Source organism: Dryobates pubescens, chromosome 4 (genome assembly GCF_014839835.1).
Source record: "Dryobates pubescens isolate bDryPub1 chromosome 4, bDryPub1.pri, whole genome shotgun sequence".
NCBI classification, from domain to species: Eukaryota; Metazoa; Chordata; class Aves; order Piciformes; family Picidae; genus Dryobates; species Dryobates pubescens.
The window spans coordinates 1,700,085-1,724,505 of record NC_071615.1 but is presented as its reverse complement, the minus strand read 5'-3'; the positions used below and the strand labels follow the sequence as shown (position 1 = coordinate 1,724,505).

At 49.3% G+C, this 24,421-nt stretch overlaps 2 protein-coding genes across 2 annotated transcripts in view; both read left to right on the top strand.

The window, feature by feature from the left end:
- Positions 1–395: 395 nt before the first annotated feature.
- Positions 396–18,640, top strand: PRPSAP2 (phosphoribosyl pyrophosphate synthetase associated protein 2). The gene is made up of 12 exons (XM_009896631.2): positions 396–523; positions 2,946–3,065; positions 3,630–3,780; positions 5,508–5,560; positions 5,672–5,738; positions 6,703–6,875; positions 7,756–7,871; positions 11,309–11,364; positions 15,019–15,167; positions 16,327–16,397; positions 17,091–17,237; positions 18,285–18,640. The coding sequence occupies exons 3-12, from the start codon at positions 3,662–3,664 to the stop codon at positions 18,441–18,443; spliced, it is 1,110 nt and encodes a 369-aa protein (XP_009894933.1). The 5' UTR covers positions 396–523; positions 2,946–3,065; positions 3,630–3,661; the 3' UTR covers positions 18,444–18,640.
- A 4,768-nt stretch (positions 18,641–23,408) lies between these two features.
- Positions 23,409–24,421, top strand: part of SLC5A10 (solute carrier family 5 member 10) — a 43,276-nt gene continuing 42,263 nt past the window's right edge. The window contains 1 exon segment of the mRNA XM_054180230.1: positions 23,409–23,519. Within this exon segment, the coding sequence (XP_054036205.1) occupies positions 23,409–23,519 (111 nt within the window).

Genomic DNA, 24,421 nt, shown 5'->3' with positions numbered 1-24,421 from the left:
AGGTTTCCTTCCCCACGCTGCGGCGGCTGATGGCGAAGCCGAGCGGGGAACCCCAGTGCGGAGGGCGAGAAGCCACAAGCGCGGCGGTGCCCGCAGCAGCACGGCAGGCATCTGCGCCTGGAACCCAGCCCCTCCGCCGGTACGGACTGTGCACTGGGGGGGTCTCACAGCCCTGCCAGGCGCCGTTACCCACCCATCGCCCTCTCTTTTTTTCCCGGGGGGGGCAAAGGCGAAACCCGCCCTCGGCGCTAGGGTCCCCCCCGGCCAGCACCGCGGCAGCAAGATGGCGCCGGCGGCGGCTCCCCTCAGGCGGGGAGGGGAGAGGAGGGAAGCGCGGGGGGGGGAGGGCGTTGCCTGGCACCCGCCCCTCGCGCGCTCCCCCCTCCCTCTCTCCCTCGCGCGGCGCCGCCATCTTGCCAGCGGAGGACCGGAGGGGCTGAGCTCCGCCGCTGCTTTTGCCTCTCCCCCCTCCCCTCCGGCCGGGCTACCTTCTCCCGGGCGCCCGGGGGGCCGGAGCCGGCAGGTAAGGCCTTCAGAAAGGGGCACGCCAGCCCGCCCGCTCAGCTCAGTTCAGCCGGCTGCGTGAGGGCAGGACATCTCCCCCATCCTTCCTTGCCCGCACAGGGCTCCGCAGCCTCAGGCAGGGGCTTTGTCGCTGCCCCCTCTCCCGAGACGTCCGGCTCTTGGGCTGCCGGGAGCTCCTCGCCGTCCGCTGGCCCTGGAGGTGAAGGGGAGCGGCGTGCTCGCTCCGTGCCGGGGGCTGCGGCGTGCTCAGGCCTCTGCCCTGAGAGGAGGGGAGGGATGCTCAGGTACCCATCGCAGGGTGCCTCGGTGGGCTTCCCCTCCACGGGCATGTGTAACCCACCTGGCGCAGCTGGAGGGCTTGTAGGGAGGTGTGGGATGGAAGGGATCGGCCCTGCCGTGCAGCCCAGGAACACAGGTTAGTGTGGAGAGTCCTCCTGGGCCGGGGGAATGCACCTGGGGAGATGGGCGAGTCCCCGTTTCCCCTCCGGCCCCTGGGGATCAGTTCTTTAGCACCACGGTGATCCCCTACATGTGTTCCTGCCTCGTGCTTTCTGTATGGCCGTGCTCAGTTCAGTGTGAAGCCGGTGGGAGCAGGGCATCCTGTGTAGCCGGTCCAGTGCTTGCTGTCTCCATCGTGCTGTGTCTGTGTAGCTGTGTGCAGCCCGCAGGAAAGCACAGGAGTTCGTGGGCTGCAGCCCGCGCTGTGGTGCCTGTGTTCTCCCCAGCCTGATGCAGGCTTGGAAGATTTGTCCATCTCAAGCCAGAAGGCCATAGAATCATTTGGGTTGGGAAAGATCTTTAAGATCGTTGAGTCCAAGCCTTAGCCAGCGCTGCCAAGTCCACTCCCAAGTGGTCCCATCTCCCCTTTTGAATCATGCCTTCACACACCTAATAAACTTTTGTGAGCTTGCTGTCATCTCAACGTCTGTTGCAAGGTTGATAAGTCAATATGGCTCTGCAGATACAGTTTCCACACACAGAGAGTGCTCCAACCCACTTGCTGAAGTGCATCCACAAGAAAGCCCTTGAGCTATGGTTATGTGAAGGGCTGTGTTCAGCCTTGCTTGTGAACGTGTCAGTATCTTATTGTGGTGTAAAATGCACACTAAATGATTCTCAGGAGCCCATCCTATTTTTCTTTCATCAGATCTCCTAACTCTCCTCATTCCCTTAATCCATGGAGCAAAGAAGGTAACACAGTTGGGCACTAAAGCAGTCTTCAGAACACCATGTGAACGTTTGTAGTAGCATGAAAAGCTGTCTCGGTGTTGTTCCCATCTAAACACACAAGCAGAGTGCTTTCAGGTGGTGGTTGAGACCCAAAAGCTTTTCTTGCACCTGCTGTGTGGGATTGAAGCTGTATCTTTAGCACCATTATGGATATCTGACTGCTGATGGCCATTAGTTAACCTCTGGGAATTACAGAGAGTGAATGTGCAGCAGAGCAAAGGGGGACAGACTAGCTGAGAGAGGCTTTTAATTGTCTTTAAGTTATTGGATACTTAGTTTGGGAGGGAGAGAGTGGTACAGGTGAGCTTTATGCTGGATGTCTGTAAGCATGCAGCCTTTTAGGGTTGCAAGTGAAGGCTGAGAGGGGTGAGGTCTTGCTTTGGTGGTGCAGTGGAACACACCAGATTCTAGCAGAGTCAAGCCATCTGAATGTTCACATTCCCTTGCTGAAATTGCTGCTCTTTGTACTCTGCACAGTTTGGAAGTTTTGATGACAGATAGCTTTTTGTTCACAGCAATTGAGCAGAGCACAGATGCTTGGTGAAGAGATTTGTTGTTAGGAGGCTCCTGCCTCTGGCTCCTAACTGGCAATTAATTGGGTAGAGTTTCTGAGATAAGATCATGCTGAGCAAGACTCTTGTCTGGTTGCAAAGGTTGGCTGAAGGAGTTTCTTTATAGAGAGAGCCAAATCCTCCTCTCAGTATGAAAGGTGTTTTTCTTTTAGCTGCTGGTTTAGAAGCCTTCACAGTTGCTGTACCATCAGCTTCTTGATTATTTTTCTTATGTGCAACTCCTGGATAATTCTGCTTCTCAGCAGGGAAAATGTTTGCCAGGAAGGAAGTTATTGATTTACCCTAATTTCTCTTTACTTTGTTTTGAGTTATGCCACTTGTGATTGATACTATCAGTCCTCTGCATAATGCTGGAAAGGATAATGAAGGGCTGGAGTATTTCTGCAACAAGGTGAATTGGAGTCCCCCTTTGGGCTGGCAGTGGCTGCTGGTCAATGTGATTCATTTGACTTCCTTTTATTTGAGCAAAATGCTACAGCAGGAGCAGCCACAAAGATGGAACCCACTAGGATGGAATCCCATCACATCCTTGGTGGGATTAGTGGTTTGTGCCTTTTGTTTGGGGGGGATAAAAACCTGTATAGATTTTCTCTTGATGTTTTTCTCCTGTTTTCACAGGAGAATTGTTAGTGACAGAGAATGACAACAGCTGCTTCAGCAAGTGGATGCATTGTGCAGGAGGTGACTCTTTACAGCTGCCAGCTTTACTGAGCTCTGCCTTGCCTTCCACCCTTCTTTGTAAGTTCATCATTTGTTTTGCACAGCGAGGGAAGGAGGGGCAGCTGTGGAGAGTGGCTAGGAAAGGCTGCTCAGCAGAGCCAGCAGCCCTCTTGAGCTCAATTCTCTCTCTGGTTGGCTTTGTGGTCTTCTGAGAGTCAATAAATACCACTTGGTTCTGGAAAATAAACCGGGCAAGCAGGTGGAAGATAGGATCTGTCTTCTTAGAGGATACTCTGCAGAAAACATTGCATGAAGAAAGAAACAAAGCAACTAACTTCTGGGAGTTAGGAGGTTATCCAGGGGGGTCTTTGGAGCTTTCTGCTGGAGGGGGTGTGGAGCCTGGGGCAGGAGAAGGCAGGTGAGGCAGGCTGCAGTCCCTTCTTCACGCTGTCTTGTTTAGGTCAGTAAATGGTGTGGCTCGTGGGTCACAGCACTCTGTAAGGATACACTCCTGGGGGTGTCAAAAGTGGTGATAACAAAAATTAAGGATGCTGGGAAATGCAGACAAGGGAAGCTTCACTTTCTAACCAGAACATATTTCTCTTGCTATGTAGCCTCTAACAGGCCTTTGGTCTCTTGCAGTCTTGTAGAAGCGGCTAAACAACTTGGGGTTGATGTTTTGTGTGCCATCCACTGAAATTGGGGCCATCATGAATATAACCAAGGGTGGACTGGTGTTGTTTTCAGCCAATTCCAACTCATCGTGCATGGAGCTGTCCAAGAGGATTGCTGAGTAAGTAACACCTGCAGGGCAGTTGGAACCTTGGTGTTGTGATGGGACTTCAGTTACTGAAAACTGTGTTTGAAGGAAGGCTGTGGGAGCTGTTTGGTGCTGTCAGACAGTGCACAGCCTGGAACACATCATGTGTGTGGGCTGAGGTTGGGGTGTGCAGCAGGGGACTTGTCATAACTTCAGCTGTTGGAATATTGTGTTCAGTTTTGTGCCCCTCACTCTAAGAAGAGCATTGAGAGGCTGGAAAAGGGCACTGAAGCTGCTAAAGGCTCTGGAGAACAGTTCTGGTGAGGAGCAGCTGAGGGAGTTGGAGCTGTTTAGCCTGGAGAAAAGGAGGCTGATGGAAGACCTTCTGTCTTTGTGCAACTTCCTAAAAGGAGGTTGTAGTGAAGTAGGAGGCTGTCTCCCAAAGAGCAAGAGGAGAAGAGATAGGAAAAGTTGCACCATGGGAGGTATAAGTTGGATATGAGGAAAAATTTCTTGCCCACAATGGTCATCAAGACCTGGAACAGGCTGCCCAGGGCAGTGGCAGAGTCCCCACCCCTGGAGGGGTTTCAGAGCTGTGTGGATGTGGTGCTGAGGGATAGGGTTTAGTGATGGCCTGGCAGCACTGACTTAAATGTTGGACTTGATCTTAAAGGTCTCCTCCAAGCAGAAGAATTCTGTGATTTCTGTGAAGCTGCCAGGGTCTGCAGGAGCATTTACTGTTGTGTCCTGCAGCCTATTTAAACAGCTCAGCAACAGAGAAAATAGCTTGTGTTTAAATTGTTTGGTGGCAGGCTGGGGTTGGCTACAGAGTTTTGTAGGGAATACCTGGGGAAAACTAATATTTGGATAGTGATAAAAAACCATGCCAGAAGTTTTGGGCATTTTCTTCCTCTCCTCATGGTGGAATTTTCTTAGCTGGCAAAGTTGCATCAATCTGCTCACTGTGTGTTTTGTTTGGTTAGCTCTAATTGCATGAAGAGCTACAGCAGAACTTCTATGAGTTAAGGAAGTTTTTACCATGTTACTGCAGTGGCTGTTAGGATGTGCAACATTTCCAGGATGGAGCTCTTCCTGAGGCTCATGTACCCAAAATTCAGTGTAAACAGGAGGTGAAAGGAGAGTGCAGAGGAGCTCAAGTTACACGTGGCAAGGACTGGAGGATAAGCACATGCCATGCCCTATTGTCTCCTTAGTGATGAAACCAAGTTTGCCTCTCAAACAGTTGTTCTTTGTCATTCTTAGCCTGTTCTTTGTCTGGTGGATGAAGGAGCTTTGCTGTGCTAATACTGTAATCAACACAGCAGACATTCATCTTCCATTGTCTCTCGACAGAGCTCGCTCCTGTTTCCTGTTCACTCCACACTGACATCTTTTCTGCAGAGAGGAATGATTTAAAAGTGGTCTCTAGAGCCTTGTGCACGTTGCCATGTGCATCTGCAAATAGATGGCAGTAGAATGTGTGCAGAAATATGGACTGAAGATTAGAAGTTGGTACCCAAGCATCATTGGTGGTTTTGCACTGCTTACTCTTCTGAGCTTGAATTCAGCTTAGCCTGCAGGGCAGCTCCTGGAGATGGTAGATGCTTTGTTAGGCAATTTCCAGTGTAATTACTGGGTTTATGGTTTGGGGTTTTCTTTCCTTGGTATTCTCCTGTGACAAGCAGGCTGTTCACTGCTCACTGTGTTGTATGGGCTTTGGCCTTGCCTTTGCCCACACTAACTTCTCTCTGCTCCTGCAGGCGCTTAGGAGTTGAGATGGGGAAGGTTCAGGTGTACCAAGAGCCAAACAGAGGTGAGCATTTCACTGGAAGCTTCCCTAACTACACCAGGATATTGGCTAACCTGTTCTTAGACTCAGTGGAGTTTTGCTGTTGCAAGTATTACATATTTCTCTTCTTTGCAGAAACCAGAGTGCAGATTCAGGAGTCTGTGAGAGGAAAGGATGTTTTTATCATCCAAACAGTTTCCAAGTGAGTAACTCTTTAAAAACTGCTGGCACTTTGACATGGGCTGGCTGTAGGAAAGCTTCCAATTCAGTTTCTCTTTGCATTTTGTATATATGATACAGTGTAATAAGCTTGGATTAACCAGGCAGAGGCTTCTCTGGAGCTTTTGGTGTTACTGGGTTTGGGGTTTTTATGTGTGCACACAGAAGACTTCAGTGGAAGCTAACCTCTGCTCTTAGTATTTTCACTGGATGTGTCAATGAGATTTTGCCCCAGGTCTCTGCATTCTCTCTTGCTTATGTCATCATTCTCTCTGAATTCTTCCCTTTTCAGCTACCCCTCCAGCACTGTTCCTGAGTTCCAAGTGATGGAGGAGCATTTCCTGAGCCATGTGTCCCCTGATTCAGAAAATGCTCTTCTCTTCTTTTCTGTTTTAATTGAACTTTACAGAGGCTAAGTCTTTTTTAATGACAGCAGAGTTAGGCCTCTCAGTAGATGAGCAGTTCTCATCTGAAAAAGATACCCCCTCAGTGTATTCAGGGCAGAAAACCAGAGGGTAATTGTTAAATGTTTAGCCCCCTGTTTGCTTGAACAATGGAGGACTGTGTTGTAAGGTCTGAAACTTGAAACCTCTCTCTATCAAAAAATAAAGACATTTTGGTTTATGAGCAATAGGAAGAGATGTTGGGGGTAAATTATGGGCTACTTTGTTACTGCAGCATGCTGTATGACTAAAAGCCTGAAAATGGTCTAACCAAACCATCTGACTTGCCCAAAATAGCCAAGTGAGAGACATAATGAAGTGTAATTCTAGTGCAGAATTAGAATGCTAAGTGCAGGGCACTTGCTGTCCTGAGGTGCATGGCTGGATTCTTAGTGATGAGCACTCTGTCACCATACACTGTGCTGCCCTGAAGAGGGTACAGATTTGGTGTTGAATGCAGGATTTTTGTGCACAGGATACAAAACTAGATGCTTTTCATTCCAGGGATGTGAATACTACCATCATGGAGCTCCTGATCATGGTGTATGCCTGTAAAACCTCCTGTGCCAAGAGCATTATTGGAGTGATCCCTTACTTCCCCTACAGCAAACAGTGCAAGATGAGGAAAAGGGGCTCCATTGTCTCGAAATTGCTGGCTTCAATGATGTGCAAAGCTGGTAAGAACACAGATTGGTACAAAACAATCAGGGCAGTGGAGGGACCTGCTGTCAGCTTCCAGCTGTAGAGGACTCTGTGCACAAGTTGGGGCTTATTAGAAACAAGTGCCAGTAAAAACCAAAGGGCAACTTCATTTCACCCCAAACTTGTGACAGCTGTCTTGCATTGTGTCCCACTGAGCTGGCAGGATGAGCCTGCTGGACTCTGCTGCTGTGGGCCATGGTCTCCATCTCCTAAGCATGTTCTTTGTCTCTCTTGACACTCTCAAACAGTTCTTTGTCGTTTTTGTCCTGTTTTATTTTCCACCTGTTGGATGGATGCACATGCTTTGCATCTGTCCTTTCCATCTGAGATGATGAGAGAGTGACAGTCATTCATTTTCTGTTTCTTTCACAGAGTGTGAGGGGTTGGGCTTTGTCCTTGGGACAAAAAGAACAATCCCAGTGAACACACAGTGATCTGCTTTCCTGGCGTGAGAGAATGGTTTCAATGGTTAGGATTTGAGGCTGTTTTTCAGGACTCTGCCATCAGCTGGGCTGGGGAGGTCTTGGTGTGTGGCAGAGTTTATCGTAGTTACTTGTCCCTTGTCAAAGGGAGAAGGCTCTTACCTGCCTCAGTGTGGCACTACTGAGTCAGTTATGTGGAGCCTTGGGTTGTTTTGAAAGGACACCGCAGAGATCTCCAAACCTGGTGCCGTTGGTGTGCTTATGGGGGCTGTAGTTAATATGCTGCATATTTTAACCAAGGTTACTGTGCTGCTCCCAGGGCAGCTTAGAGATTCTGTTCTGGACAAACTCCAGTTAAACTTCTTAGAGTGGCAGAGAGTTCTCTCTTCCTTCTCCTGATGTGCTTCCCCATGTGCCTTTTTATTTTCCCAAGGGCTAACTCATCTCATTACCATGGACCTCCATCAGAAGGAAATACAGGGCTTCTTCAACATTCCAGTTGATAACTTGAGAGCATCTCCATTTTTGCTGCAGTACATCCAAGAGGAGGTGAGGAAGACCTTGCTGGTTTAAGCAGCTTTTATAATGATTTTTCACTTTTTTTTTTGGGGGGGGGCTGTGTGTGTGTCACATCTTGAGGCTTCTGAAACAGATTCCTCTGAAGAGACTTAATGCTCCACACAGAATTTTAAGAAGGGGGAAAGGAAAAGTCACCTTGGGGCACTTGGTTCTTTTCTTCCCAGCAGGTTTGAGCTATCATCAGGAGCTGGTGTTCCCTTCTCCATGCAGCAGTGCTCTTCTGCCTTCTCAGATGTAGTCACCTAACTCTTAGTTTATTTTCCTTGCTCTTGATACCCTCTCCCTTTCCTATTTCCACCTGGTTTGACACACAGAGGGTTGCTTTATATCTCATTATGAAAACCTTTTGGAAGCTAAGTTATAAACTATGAGAGAGCCTATTGATGGTGCTCTGAGAGCAAGAGCAGGTGACCCTGGTGTGGAAATCTTCACCTGCTGTTCGTCCAGCATGTCTTGACTTGAGGAGCTTAACTGCTGAGGTGCTGAGCATCCATTTCTCCATCTTATTTTTACAAGTGCTTTGAGAAGTGCTGGTGGTGGATTCACCCAGACAAATTGTGCAAATGCTAATGGTAGGTGTAAGGTGCACATTATGCCTCTGACTAATGATGATTTGGAATAAAGCTCATGCTTTCTTCCTTGTGAGAGAAAAGTCACTCTTACTGTTGATTCCAGCCTGGTTTGTTTTATAGAGATACCAATGCCCCAAAAAAGGCAACAGAAAAATGAATGCCAGCCCCCAAACCACCACTGTCCTAACAAAATCTTGTTGCTTTAAAACCTGCTTGGGGAATCAGTTTCATTTGGTGCTGGAGTCAGAGGGTGATAGACCAAAACTCCAGGCTCTGGCTTTGCACAGATCATTCATCTCGTATACCAGGAGTGAAGTATTGCACCTTGTAAGCACTTCATAAGTTTAAAGAAGGAAAGTGGAAAGCCCAATACAAAGACACAGGACAAGTTGTGCTTTTCTGCTGCTTGAGGGTACAGATTCTGGTGGGTAACAAGAGCACATTCCTGGTTTAGTCGTGAAGCACATTTTGATGTGTGAGCTTTTTATGGTTCACAAAGAACTGTTGCAGCTTTGAGGGTGGCACTGCTGTGCAGTCTGACACATGGAAATCTGCAGAGATCTCCTGAAGTATGTGTAGAGGGTTCTTAAAAGGCACTTCCAGATTGAATTTCTTCATTCCTCTGCTTGTCCATGTTATGAGTTGCTACAACTAGAGCTGACTGAATGCATCTGACCAAATGGGATCTAGATTGGCAGGAGCCTTCAGCAGCCAGGTCATGTAGGGCATCTTCTTAAAAGTTTCATCCAATGCTGCTCAGGAAGAATTTAGTCTTCATCTGAAGCTCACAGTGGCAGCAGCTTGTTGTGCATCCTGCTCTGAATGCTCAGGCATGGAAAACATTTCAGATGGGAGCTGTGATGAGGAATATTGAGTAGCATGAAGCAGAGTCCAGCTTGGTAAGAATGGAGGTCACTTAAAAAAGCATTTCACTGGAAATTAAGAGGATGAGGGCTTGCAGTTGTTGCCTCTTGGAAGTTTATGTGTGGGTGTGAAGAGAATTACTTGGTGTTCTGGGATGGAGAGAGTCCAGTCAGTGAAATGAAAGTGGCATGAAGATAGTGTGGTGCTTTTCCTTTGTGTGCTTAGCAAGTGTTCAGTGCTAGGTGTCTCCTCTCCTTCCTCTGCCTGCATGTTAATCTGAGAGTGATGTAGCTCTTTGTTACAAGGAGCTGTTGCTGTCTTACTATCTCCTGGATGACATTTCTGGCTTTCTGACTTCATTTTTAAAGAGCTGAGAACAAATTTGATAGTTTGGCAGTGGAAAAATGAGGTTGTGATGTCTGAACAAGATCAAAGCCTGTATTATGTCAAGTGACAGGCCCTGCCTTGTCCATACCTTCCATCATGTTAATCTTTGGAGCCTGTTGTATAACTGAGTGTTTATGAAGGACAGAACATGCTGATTTCCCAGATTTCTAGGTGGAGTTAGTAGCTTTGTGGATTATTAATATAGCCTGACACGTCCTCAGCCAAGCTGCTGTTTTCAGTTAGGCCCATGCCCCGCTGCAGGACTTGGTTGTTTGCTTTTCTCTTTCCTTTGCTGTGCCTGGTTCAGGCAGAATGGTTTTGGAAATGTTGAGTCTGAGTGAGTTGTGTGTTTGAGGATAAGATCATGGAAGAACTTACCTTGCTTGTGCTAGGAAAAAGCCTCAAATGTTTCCATGCTCTCCAGCTGGGGTTTGACTTCTGACAACTGCATGTCCAGGCACCACCCCCCCAAATATGTGGAACTAAATCATTTGTGGGTGTTCAGTGAGGAGTCTGCCCCTTGAGAATGGAATTCTGAGGAGTGGGTCTGCTCTGTAGGGCTTCACTTGCTGCTCAGCTGAGAGTGGCTGTTGACTATTGACTGATAGGAAGGCAGACAACTGATAGAAAGACAGACAGGTTCTCTGTCTGTCATAGAAAGCAGCATCCAGGGCAGGAAAGCACAGAGTTTGAAAGGAGGTGGTGAGATGAGGTGTGAGAAGGAATAGAATAGAATGGAGCACAGATTGCTGTTGGAGAGGAGAACTGAAGTGTGAATAGTGAAATGCGTGAGAAGTTACTGACAAGGAAAAATGAGTCTGATGTAGAATTGCTATTTGCAGGGACATGGGGACTAGGATAAGAAACTTCAGAGTGATGGGGACTAAAATGCTGGTTAAGTGAAGAGAAGTCTGGAGGGAGAGTGGGGAGTGCAGGGACAGCAAATTTCAGAGCAGACTGGGAGGAGTTGCCTGAAGTACCCTTCAGAGCTCAGAATGAAGCCCAGGCTTGACCTTAGCTCTGCTGCTGTTGGGGTTTGCAGCAGCAGCCTCTGGTGCTGCTCTGTGTAGGAAGCAGTGTGCAGCAGTATCAGCCAGGGTGATGGTTCATGCAGAGTCAGTGGGATGTGATGAGTGATGGAGGAGTGTTGCTTTTTGACTGTGCTCTGAGTAACAACCCTAAACCTAGGAGCTAAAGGTGACCCTGCTTTCAGGTGGGTCAAGGCTGCCATGTGCATGCAGCAGAGGCCAGGGGAACAGGAAACTTCAATTTTGGATGCTTTCCTGTTTCTTTCCACCCTTGTCCTTGTAGCCCTGATGTCTCCTGAAGCAGCTGCTTGGTTTAAGCTGTGATATGACATTGTGTTCACAAAAGGTACACTTCTAATGGCTGACTTTTCTAAACCCCTGTCTGTATCCAGCTGGGCACTTTGCCCTGGCGCCCTGCGTTCTTCAGGTTGCTTTCCTAGGTTAAATGCTTGATGCTTACCAATTTGTCTGGCAAAATGAAGTTCTCTGATTCTGACTGAGTTTGAAATTTGTCTGAAGACATGAAGTAGACATTGCTGTCTGTTATTTGCTACAGATACCAGACTACAGGAATGCTGTAATTGTGGCCAAATCCCCTGCGTCTGCCAAGAGGTGGGTAAGATCTGCTCTCTTGTCCTAGAGCAGGAAAGCTCTGTCCTGGTTTTGTTCATAGGCTCAAGGGCAGGTACCCAATCATGAGAAGATGCAGCCTTCAGACCCCTCTCAGGCCTGTTTTGATGATGGTTGTATTGGTAATAAAGCTAAGGAGAGTGAAAGCCAAGCAGATGGATGGGGGTGAATCATAAAGTCGTGAAGGTTGGGAGGGGCAGAGTCAGAGTTGTTTTGGTTGGAAGAGACCTCTGAGATCGAGTCCAACCATTAACCCAGCACTGCCAGGTCACCACCAAACATGGCCCTCAGCACCACATCTCCATGGCTTTTTAATCCTTCCAGGGATGTGGACTCCACCACTGCCCTGGGCAGCCTGGGCTAGGCCCTGACAAACCATTCAGGGAAGAAATTGTTCCTCATGTCCAACCTAAACTTGTGCAACTTGAGGCCTTTTCCTCTTGTCCTGTCACTTGTTCCTTGGGAGCAGAGACCAACCCCCACCTGGCTCCAGCCTCCTTTCAGGGAGTTGTAGAGAGCCAGAAGATCTCCCCTGATCCTCCTTTTCTCCAGCCTTAATAAGCCCAGTTTCCTCAGCTGCTCCTCTCAAGACCTGTGCTCTAGATCCTTCACCAGCTTTGATGCCCTTTGGATACAAAATTGATAGCAGTTAGGATAAAGAAGGTGGTGATTCAGATTACAGTTGTGTGTTTACACTCTCCATTTCCTGCTGTAAATGAAGGAAAAGGGCTGGGAGTGCAACACCACTAATCCAAGCTAATTGCTGGGCATGGTTGGTGAGACCCTGAGCACAGACCTGGGACTTCACCGTCTAGCATGGCAAGATGGGATTTGATCTTCCAGATGGTTTTGGTTATCACATCCCTGACTGAAAAGTGTTCTTAATCCAGAGAGCTTTTTGGCTGGCTCCTCCTGTTGTTTGGAATGACCTTGCTCTCAGGTGGTGGTGCCAGAGTTGGATGGTGGTTTCAGTGGTGCTGTGTTTGCTGTGGTGACAAACCTATAGCTTGCTGGGGAAAAAGGAAAGTCATCTAGAGCCTCATGCCAAGGCATTGTGGTAGTCTTTGTCAGAAAGGTTTTGTTCCTTCATTTAGCAAATGAGAAAGACTTCCATTTGTGGCAGCACAGTGAGGCCATCAGCTTCTGTCAACTTTCTCTCCCAGCAGTGCTTTTTATGGCCAGTTAGGTTATGCTTTGCTGCTCTTGGACCCTTTCTTCTGCCTGGTGTCAGTGTTGCCTCTGGGCTGTAGGCAGGCATTTGGTGAAGCATTTTCATGCTTGTCAACTAATTGCACATGCCAGCAAGCTGCCTGCCTGGAGCTTTGACTGATCAGGCAGAGAAGTTGCCCACAGAGCCGATGTGCCTAGGAGAGAGTCTCGGAGCTGGGATGGTTTTAGCTTCTTCACATGCACCTGGGAGCCCTGGGAGCAGGATTTGAGCAGCTACACTGTATTTGGGAAAGGGTGATTGGAGTCTTGCAGCCTCATCAAGGAAAATCCTTTTCAGATGAATGCTTGCTTGTGAGACAGCCTTTGCTTGATGGAGTTTAGAATGTGCTTGTGGTTTCTGAGCTTCCCAGAAAGCTAACAACTCATTGCTGTTACTCTGATGCATTTTAATACTGCATTTAATTGATAGGATTTTGCCTTTGAAGTCCTCACTCTTGAGGTGAATATGTTTGGAATCCTAATTTATCTGTAGTTAACCATGCCAAAAAATATCCTCACTGTGTGATAACCACAGGGCAGAAGGTTATTGAGGCCTTCCAGTACTTGATGGGTCCTCTAAGAAAGCTGGGGACAGACTGTTTTTTTTAGCAGGACAGGACAAGGAGTGATGGTTTAAACTAAAAGAGGGAGAGTTCAGGTTAGGGAGAAGAGATTGCATTATTTTTCAATCCTGAGAGTGCTGAAACCCTGACCCAGGTTGCCCAGAGAGGTGGCAGGTGTCCCATCCCTGGCAACATTCATGTTACTCTCTACACCTCCCTGAAAGGAGGTTTGACTGAGGTGGGTGTTAGTCTCTTGTGCAATTCCAAAGTGACAGGATGAGAGGAAGTGGCCTCAAGTTGCAGCAGGGGAGGTTTAGGTAGGGCTTTAGAAGAAACTTCTTTGCTGAAAGGGTTCTCAAACACTGGAATAAGCTTCCCAGGGGAGTGGTTAAATCCCTGTCCCTGGAGGTGTTTAAAAGAGAGAGAGATGTGGTGCTGAGGAACATGGCTTAGCACCAGACTTAGCAGAGTTAGAGAGTGGTTGGACTCTATGATCTTAAAGGGATTTTCCAACTGAAACAGTTGCATGATCCCATGACAGGCATGTGAGCAAGCTGCTGTAGTTGATGTCCCTGCTGACTGCAGGGAGCTTGATCTAGATGGCCTTTAAAGGTTCTCTGAGATGCTTCATTTTTAATTACCTGAGCATCACAATGGGAAGATTCATCTCTGGACTTTGACTTTCATTTTGTTTGGACTGTGGTTGTGTAAAGGAGGTGATTTAGGCCACTTCTGAGATGCTGAGGCTGGAGCAAAGTGTGGCACTGAATGTGCCAGGCTCACTTTGAGCAGCAGGAGGTTAGGCTTGGCTCAGGCTGGATGCCAAACTCTTGAGTGTGTGAGTTGAGGTAGAATCAATCTGCTCATTTTCACCTGCTGCTTCCAGCATCAGGAATGCAAACACTGCCTGTGAAGTTCTTGCTTCTCCAGCTCTCTGCTTTCCCCACTCTCCCATCTTCACATGCATTCCTGATTTTAGTTGAGGAATTACTGCATGGTGAGGGAACTTCTTGTTTGTAAGCTTGTAAAAGTCGAGGCTGTGGAACTGGTTTGTCATGCCATCTGGATTGTCTGGGTTCCTTTCTCTGTAGGGGAGGCTGTGTGCCAGGAGGTCAGGGATATTGGCTTCTTTAGAACAAGTCTTGTTAAAAATAAGGAGCTGAACACTTGTTTTCTGTTTCCACCTGCAGGGTTTTTTTGTCCCTATTAGATGTAGGCAATCCCAGACACCTAGGCTGTTCTTGGTCGCAGCTGAGTCACTTGAGTCAGAAATGGTTTGGGTTGGAAGGGACCACGAAGATCATCTAGTTCTAACTTCCCCTCCATGGCCAGGAACACCTCCCACTAGACCAGGTTGCTCAAGGCCCTGTCCAACCTGGCTTTGAGCACTTCCAGGCTTGGAGGCTCCACAGCTTCTGTGGGCAGCCTGTTCCAGTGCCTCACCACCCTCACGGGGAAGAACGGTTGATCGAAAGCCAGCTGCTTCTCTCCTTCGGGAGGCCTGCTGGAGCTTAGGCTTGCAGCAATTCTCAAGGCTGGGAAACAGTATTTTCTTTTTTTTGACTGTTGGGCAAAACAGAAGGAAACAATCAGAGCTCTGTGACCTGCAGCATTTGTCCAGCTGCTTCCAGGGCAGAGGGGATGCTTGCAAGGCCATTGTGGCTCTCACAAGCCTGGTGAAACGATGCCGCGGCACAGGAGATTTCTCCCATGTGCTCTCCTAAAACGTTAGGATCATTCCATTTCCCTGCTTTTTTTCTTTTTTTCCCCTCTGAAGCTATAAACTGGAAACAGATTAGCACTGGCTGTGTGGGGAGTATTTTCAATGGAAGGTCTCTGGGGGGTTTGAACCCTCTCCCTGCAGGGCACAGTCGTTCGCCGAGCGCCTGCGGCTGGGCATCGCGGTGATTCACGGCGAAGCTCAGGATGCCGAGTCGGACATGGTGGACGGGAGACACTCCCCACCCACAGCCAAAAATGTAGCTGCTATTCACCCCAGCTTGGAGATACCCAGTAAGTAAGTTTGGGTTTGATGGGTTTGGGGGGTGGGGCTGGCAGTGAGGGACCATTGCCACAGGGCTGGGAGGCTGAGAGGCTCTTCAGTGAGAAGGTGAGAGGAGAGAGACCTTCTCAGTGCCCTTTGTCCATGGTTTTAGTGCTAGGCTGTTCCTGAGGTCTGTGCCCTGTGTCTTTACAGCTAATCAGAAGAGCCCCTCTCAGAAAGGCCTCACTTCTTTTGCCATTTACCTTTCCTATTGGATTTTTTTCTGGGACACAGAGCTAAGAAGCTGAGCTGTGACACTGGCTGTGTGTGTAGCTCTGTAGAGGTTTAGCCTGTATCTGGAGCTAAAATACAGGAGTTGGCTGCCACCCAGTGACCCCTACCCAGCAGAGAAGGGGGATTGGTAAGGGGGGAGAAGCCCCCTGGGTTAAAATGACAACTAATTTAATGAAACAACTAAACTGCTACCAATCCAGCACAAGGTATGTGAAGTTACACTCAGCTCAGTGAAGGTACAGCAGTCACACTGAAGGGGAAGGCAGCCCTTGGGAACAGGACAAGGAAGGGCAGCCAGGCTTAGGAGGAGCCCAAGCAGGAGCTTCCCATCCTCAGCAAACTTCCCCCTTTATGCTGAGTGTGCCACTCATGCTCTGGGATACACCTGGTGCTAACTCAGGGCAGCTTCCCTGCTTGACTCCAAACTGCTCACAGCTTTCAGCCCATGGCTGGCCTGGGATTCTGTCCCAGCAAAACCAGGATGCTGTATAATGTCATGGGCCTTGACAGAGTGACCTTGCTGAATGTGGATGTGATCCAGAGCTGTGAGAGCAAAACCTCATTCCATAAACCTAGCTGGGATCCCAGCAGGGTGATTGAACCAGTTGTGTCTGCAGGCCACTCTAATCCTTACGCTAAAACTAAGAATGAAATGGCTTGGTTAAGAATTTGGGTACAAACAAATTCAGTTAATACTTTAAGCTCAACAGAAGATAATTCTGTGGATGAAAATCCTGCTGGTTTTCCCTGTGGTGGCTGAAGTGTTTGTTGTTGCACTTCTCCCTGTAGCAGCAGTGACCTGTTCAAAGCAGGCCATTCACAGCTCAAGTAAGTTGTATAAACTTTCTCTTTCTTTCTCCTTTCTGTCCCTTTGAAATATTTGCTGTTTCTCAGTGCTGATTCCCAAGGAAAAACCACCCATCACAGTTGTGGGAGACGTAGGGGGGAGAATTGCAATCATTGTGGTAAGTGAGGTGCCATAAATAAACGATGCTGAATGTGTTGGTTTTTTGCTGTATCAGCAACTAAGCTTTGGTGGATGCCTGACTGCCAGTACTCCACTTCTTATACCGTGAAGTGGTGCTGTGTAGGCTTCCTGAAGCTGACTGTGGGACCTCTGGGGAGATCCCAAGCATTTGGACCTTGTTTCTAGGAACAGACCAAAGTTCTGTGAAGGTGAGGAGTTTTAGGGGGGTGCTTACACATGAGATGAGGAGAGAAATCACTCTTGAGTTCAGAAATTCCAGTGTAGCAGAGATGATGCAGTCTCATGGTTCCTCTGAAGCAAAGTGTAGCCTCTGGGCTTGTCAGGGAAAAGGGCAATTTTCTGTTAGTTTGGTGTTTGAACCTCAGTTTCTTTTCCCTCTTCCCCTCATGGAGAGCTCCTTTGTCCCTTCGTGTTGCTGCAGTTGTTGGGCCCTTTGCATTTCTACTCTTCCCATCTAGTTCAGGTGTCTGGAGTACAGCAGCAACAAAAAGGTCCAGTTTGTGTTGGCTGTCAGCTGTCACACTTGAAAAGGAGGTGATGTCTGTCTGGGTGTGCTGTGTCCGTCTGTCTGAGGCCCTGGTAGATCTTCACTGAGCACATCTTACAGCTGGACTCGGTGATCTGAAAGCTCTTCTCCAAGCTGAACACTTCTGTCCTCCTCTTTTGACAGGATGACATCATAGATGATGTTGACAGCTTTCTTGCTGCAGCTGAGACCCTCAAGGAGAGAGGAGCTTACAAGATCTTCGTCATGGCCACGCACGGCCTCTTGTCTTCTGATGCTCCCCGGCTGATCGAGGAGTCGGCGATCGATGAGGTAAGCCTGGATCCTGAATTGCTGACCAAATGGTCAGGGGGGGTTTGGAGGCAGAAATCCTCTCCTGACTTGGTAAATGAAGTCTCAAATGCAAGACTTCAGCTGGGAGGCTCCTGGGTTTCCACTGTGGAATTGTGTCTGGGTGTGTATATATCTGGGTGTTGATTGCCAGCTGGCTGAAGGTGAGCCAGTGTGTGCCCAGGTGGCCAAGAAGGCCAACAGGATCCTGATCCTGGCCTGGATCAGGAACTGTGTGACAAGCAGGACCAGGGAAGTGATTGTCCACCTGTATTCAGCACTGGTGAGGACACACCTTGAGTACTAGGTTCAATTTTGGGCCACTCCAAGGAGGACATTGAGGTGCTGGAACAGGCCCAGAAAAGGGCAACAAAGCTGGGGAAGGGTCTGGAGAACAGGGCTGGGGAGGAGCAGCTGAAGGAACTTTAGTAGATCAGCCTGGAGAAGAGGAGCCTGGGGGAAGACCTCCTGTCACTCTGCAGCTCCTTGAAAGAAGGTTGGAGCCAGGTGAGGGTTGGACTCTTCTCCCTAGTAACAAGTGATGGGATGAGAGGAAATGGCCTCAAGTTGCAGCAGGGGATGTTTAAGTTGGATATTAGAAGAAGCCTCTTCAGTGAAAGGTTTCTCAAGCACTGGAACAGGCTGCCCAGGCAGGTGGTTGAATCCCCATCCATGGAAGGGGGCATGGTTTAGCACCAGACTTCATAGAGTTAGGTGGTGGTTGGACTCCAGGACCTTAAAGGTCTTTTCCAACCAAAGTGATTGTGTGAATGTGATCATCTACATGTCCTTAAACTGTAGCAAAGGGAAACAGGGGCAGTGGTGAGGTGACTCTGGCAGCATGAACAGACTTCTCCCCTCAGTGTGGGAGATGTTTGTGTACCTTCCCCCGGCCCCCTGTGGCAGAAGGGGAGGAAGGCAGGAGAGCGCCATTAGTAGCCATGGATACATGGAGATCCTCTCTCAGGGCTCTGATGGGGGAAGCAGCACACCTCTCCGAGCTGCATCTGATCACTTTCTTTTCTGTAGGTGGTGGTTACAAACACAATTCCACACGAGATACAGAAGCTCCAGTGCCCCAAGATCAAGACTGTGGACATCAGCATGATCCTCTCGGAGGCCATCCGCAGGATCCACAACGGGGAGTCCATGTCATACCTGTTCAGAAACATAGGACTGGATGATTAGTGCTGCTGGAAGGAGCCCCCCACCCCAGGCCAAACTGGAAGCAAAGAGATGAGGAGCTGTGAAGCACCATGCTTACCTAAATACTTCAATTGAGCCACTTTCTGTTTGTTTGTTTGTTTTCTCTTGGTTTCAGTATCAAGGTAGAACAGTTTTAAAGAGCTTTTGGGTTGGTTTGGGTTTTTTCTTTGCTCCCCCTCCCCCCCCCTGCTTTTTTTATGTTGGGGGAGGGTGGGTGGGGAACTAAACATTTCACAGAGACCCTGTTGTAGTTGCTTTTAGGTTAGTTGCACTGTACACAGGATGCAGGGGGTGGGGGAGGGGGCAGGGAACCAACTCCACACAACACTTGAGGCAAGAATTTGGCTTCTAAATGAATCATTCCTTTCCCAAAGCTGCTTGCTGCAAGTGCTTTCAGAGATACTCAGATGAAGTGACTGTGTCATCTTTGCATTTTCCAAGCCAAAAAGGTTGTACTGTTGTATGCAGTTCAGTGGTTTTGTAGGAGTGCTTTTATAGAAAAGCATATGAAATATGCACCTGTATTTATTTTCTGCCACAAAGAATAAAGACTTGGTTTGTGTCAGCTTTCTAAAAACCTCCAGGTACCTCCAGTTGGCTTCTAACAGGAGCTAGGTCAGAGGCATCTGGACAGCCTGGCTCGGTGGGTTGTGGCCAGTGGGATCAGGTTCAACAAGGCTAAGTGCTGAGCCCTGCACTTGGGTCACAACACCACCATGAGCGCTCCACACCTGGGGCAGGGTGGCTGGAAACTGCCTGGGAAAATGGAACTGGCTGGGGGTGGTCAGCAGCAGCTGAAGGTGAGCAAGCAGTGTGCCCAGGTGGCCAAGAAGGCCAGCAGGACCCTGGCCTGGACTCACTCCCATTGACCACAGCTCTCTCTGACTTCTCTCCTTCAACCAGTTCACAATCCACCTCACTACCTGATCAGACCACACTTCCTCAGCTGGGCTGTGGGGATGCTGTGGGAGATGGTGTCAGATGGTTTCTTGATCAAGATAAACCATATCCACTGCACTACCATCATCTATCCACCTCCTTATGTTCTCATCCAAGGCTGTCAGGTTGGTCAGACATGACTTCCCCTTGGTAGAACCACCTTGACTGCTTCCAGTGACCTTGCCCCCTCCTTGCCTGGAGGATCAGTTGTTCCATCACCTTTCCAGGGATGGAGGGGAGGCTGACTGCTCTAGAGTTAGACTGGATGCTAGGAACAAGTTCTTGACCATGAGGGTAAAGGGTGGAGTTCCATCCTGCTGCTGTGCTTCAGGGGATGTGAGCAGGTGAGAAATCCATCCCTAGATCTCAAGGAGCAACAAGGACTCAGGAATCTCATAGGGGCAGCTGGCAAATCCAAACCAACTCCTCACAGGTAAGAGGTTGTTCACAGGTTTCTGGCTTGGCCTGAATGTAGATGGTGGAAAGCTGAACTCTTCAGGTTTGTGTTCCTCACCACCCATACAGGCATGCAGGTGGAGCAGCTGGACAGCTGCCCCTGAGCTCCCAGCCTCAGAGATGGGAAGCTCCTGACTTACTGTGGAGAAAACAGTGGTGGAGTTAATGAGCATTTTAGACTTCTTTTGGTCTAACCTCTCCACCAGAACATCCTACATGATGTTACATCAGTGTAAAACCTGGTATGCTCAAAGCCAAGAGTGAAAATGAACCTTGGGCAATACCATTTGCCCCTGCTTGAGACAAGCTTCCAAGGGCTGAGGAAGGCTTCTTTGCTTTGAAGGATCAAACCAAGTTGTTTGTTTTTTCATCTGTCTTAGCAGGGCTCTGAGCACAATGGAGGCCTGTGAGGAGACCTGGAGATTGCTCCAAGATCTGCAGTGCTTGATCTTGTCAGTGGATCCAGCAAGTGGGGTGGTGATGTTACTCCAGCAGCTGCATAGTGCTGTTCTGTGAGCTCATCTTGCAGCCCTGTCCAGGGAGGTGCATTCTGTCTATGAAATGACAAAAAGCAAGGCTCTACCTGATTCTCCTCCCTCTCTGTTCCAGGGAGACCACAGCTGGAGTATTGTGCCCAGTTCTGGTTTCCCCAGTTCAGGAGGGGAAGGGAAATAACTGGAGAGGCTAATGGAGGCTAAGAGGATGATGAGGGGCCTGGAACATGTGTCTGATGAGGAAAGGCTGAGAGATGTGGGGCTGTTGAGCCTGGAGAAGACTCAGAAGGGATCTTACTGATGTTTACAAGTATCTGAAGTGTGGATGTCAAGAAGAAGGGGGCAGGCTCTTGGCAGTGGTACCCAGTGACAGGACAAGGGGCAGTGGACACAAATGGAAGCCAGGAACTTCCACCTTGACACGAGGAAAAAATTCTTTGGTGGGAGACTGCTGGAGCCCTGGAGCAGACTGCCCAGAGGAGGTGTGGAGTCCCCTTCCCTGGGGAGATTCCACTCCCCCCTGCCCATTGTGCTCCTGGGCAAGCTGCTGTGGGTGCCCTGCTTTAGCAGGAGGATTGGACTGGATGATCTCCAGAGGGAGGTCCCTTCCATCCCCCTCCTTGCTGGGATTCTGTGGTTGTCCTTTAATGGCAGTAAGTTATTAAACACTTAGCACTGTTAATAGATAGACCAAGCTGAGCTGTTAATGCCTGGATGTACTTTGGATGTGTTAATGCAGGTTAAATTCCAGCTGAGCAGAGAGGGAGAACTTGGGTTCCTCTGAGGGGAGCGCAGAGCTGCTCCCGGGCGTGTCAGCGGCGCTTCCAAGGAGGAGAAATGCGCTGAGCTGGCTGGGTGAGGAGCCTGCTAGCTACACTCTGCTGGTTTTATTAGTGACACCTTGTGATACGTGGCTGGGGAGCGTGCTGCTGCTTGACAGGGAGCCAGCCAAGCACCCAGAGCAGCAAACAGGATGATTACTGAACGCCCAACCATGTGCAATGCGATCGTGTCCAGGTCTGGAGCCCCTGGTACAAGAAGGGTCTGGAGGTGCTGGAGCATGTCCAGAGAAGGGCCACGAGGATGAGCAGAGGGCTGGAGCTGCTCTGCTATGGAGACAGGCTGAGGGATTTGGGGTTGGTCAGTCTGGAGAAGAGAAGGCTCTGAGGAGACCTAATTGTGGCCTTCCAGTATCTTAAAGGGGGCTACAAGAGGACTTGTTCAGTGCTGCAAGATCATAGAATTGCCAGGGTTGGAAGTGACCTCAAGGATCAGCCAGTTCCAAGCCCCCTGTCATGGGCAGGGACACCTCACACTACAGCAGGTTGCTCAGAGCCACATCCAGCCTGGCCTTAAAAACCTCCAGGGATGAGGCTTCTACTTGGATGGTCCTTGAGGTCCCTTCCAACCCTGACAATTCTATGACTCTATGATTGTTCTGTGCTGGCCTTTGCAGGAGTAGCTGCTCTCTGCTGGGGGTGCTTCTGTTCCTGCTCTCGCTGAGGCTCCACCTCCTGTCTTTGATCTTGGCTTTAGCATGCAGCAAACCCTAACTGTGCCTCACTTTGTGCAGTGCAGTTGTGTTGATCAGGACTCGGAGTCCAGGAGAGGCTATAAAGGCGATGAGGGGCCTGGAGCATCTCTGTGGGGAGGGAAGGCTGAGAGCCCTGGGGCTGTGGAGCCTGGAGAAGAGCAGCCCCAGAGGGGATCTGAGCAATGCTCAGCAAGAGCTAAAGGGTGGAGGCCAAGAGGATGGAGACAGACTCAGAAAAGCTGTGGTGCCCAGGCACAGAACAAAAGTGAACAGGCATGAACTGTAACCCAGGAGGTTTCAGCTGGACAGGGGGAGCAACTTCTTTGGGGTGAGGGTGTTGGAGCCCTGGAGCAGGCTGCCCAGAGGCTGTGGAGTCTCCTTCTTTGGAGAGATTCCAATCCCCCCTGGCCATTGTGCTCCTGGGCAAGCTGCTGTGGGTGCCCTGCTGGAGCAGGGGGGTTGGACTGGGCCATCTCCAGAGTTCCAACCTTCCCCCCCTCCTTCCATGCTGGGATTCTATGACTTGGGAACAAGTCAGTCATAAGACTGGATTGCAGGTCCTGTGGCTTTCATGGCATTGGGGTGGTTGGAGGGGAGCAAAGTATGTGTGGCTTCCCTCAGACATTTTTCACACCCTTTTATTATCCTGACAGCAGGACTAGCTAATCTGCAAGTGCTTTTTCCCAGAAGCAAAGATGTCAGATCACCAGAAGTGCCAGCTCTTCTTAGAAGTGCTTCTCTGGCATCCTTCAAGTGTAAAGAACACTGAACCCCCCTGCTTTATCCAGCAGATTCTACAGTAATTTGCTAGGCAAAAGATCATGAATCAGATTAGGAGGAAGCTCTTCACTGACCTGGGTAGCACAGAGAGATGATAGTTGCCCCATCCCTGAAAACATTCCAGGTCAGGCTGCCTGGGGCTCTGAACAACCTGTTGTAGTTGAAGACCTCTCTGCTGACTCTAGGACCTTTTAAAGGTCCTTTCCAACCCAACCCAGTCTGGGATTCTATGAGCTTTCCAATTATTTCCAGACTTACTATCTACAGTAAAAAACATTATGGTTTGGTCTTCTATGAGCTCACAGAAGACAAAACTCTTGGCAGTGACTTGGCCAGAGGTACCTGGATTTAAGGCACCTCTGTGAGAGGCTGCTGGAGGCTCTGTTCTGAGAGCCTGCAGCACAGAAATGCATCAGCTACAGGTGCAGCTTGGACCAGAGCCTGCAGATTCCTCCAGATCAGTGCAGAAGCAGCAGAAAACCTCGAGGAGATGGAGAATTGTGTAGCTGTTTGTTTGTGAGACACCAAAATCCAGAGCTGCTCTCCTGGTCCAGGCATCCTGGGGGGGAGGACGGTGGGGAAACAGAGGGGGAAGAGGCAGTGGGCATCCAGGGCACTCACCCAAGCCCTTTGGGGTGTGAAGCTCCTGTTGCTGGCTTGTTTAATGATAAATGCTCTGAGGCCACTAATGAGTTACTAATTCAGTGACTGTGAGGCTGAGGATGAGGCAGGAGGCAGAGAATGATGGAGGACAACTCCACTGCTGGCTCCTTCAGCCCCTGGCTGCAGTTCAGCGTTGCTGACCTTGTTGTCGTGGTGGTTTATTTCTCCTTAAACATTGCAGTGGGAATATGGGTAAGAGAGATTTGTTCCCTTTCTGCTGTGCACCAGGGGAGCTTTAGGTTGGATATTGGGAAACATCTCTACACCAAGAAGGTTGTCAGGCGTTGGACCAGGCTGCCCAGGGAGGTGGTGGTGGAGTCACCATCTCTGGAGGTGTTTAAAAGATGTTTGGATGAGGAGCTTGGGGGCATGGTGTAACAGCTGTGTACAGGGAGGTGTTAGGTTATGCTTGGACTTGATGATCTTAAGGTTCTTTCCAGCCAGGTGATTCTGTGGTTTTTATACAGTTGGTTTGCTTTGGTTTTGTTTGCTTTTTGTTTAGTTGGGGTTTTTCCCCCCAGGGCTGGGTGCTCTGTGAGGAGTATACTTGCACTTTGTGTGTTGTGCAGCCCTCTGCCCCTTCCACTCCCTGTAGAAAGACTTCAGCATAAGGAGAAACTTCTTTGGTGTGAGGCTGCTGGGGCCCTGCAGCAGGCTGCCCAGAAAGGTTGTGGAGTCTCCTTCTCTAGAGAGATTCCAAACCCAGGTGGCCATTGTGGTCCTGGGCAAGCTGCTGTGGGTGCCCTGCTTTGGGACTGGGTGAGCTGCAGAGGTCCCTTCCAGCCCTCCTCATGCTGGGATTCTGGACAGGTCATCACAGAGTATGCACAGTAAGGCAGAAAGCTGCAAACTTGCACAGTCCATTTCCTTATCTCATCACAGAGGATGCATGAGAATGCAGCTCCTCAGTGCAGGAAGAACAGAAGGGCTGGGCTAAATGATCTCCAGAAGTCCCTTCCAACCCCCACCGCTGGGCTTCTGTGACTCCCATGGCCTGAGAACACAATGGGATTAACCACGGCACAAACCTCTGCCCTGCCCTCTGCGCTGCTGGGCGTAAGCAGATCTGCTGCTCCCCTATTAAAGGCTATTGA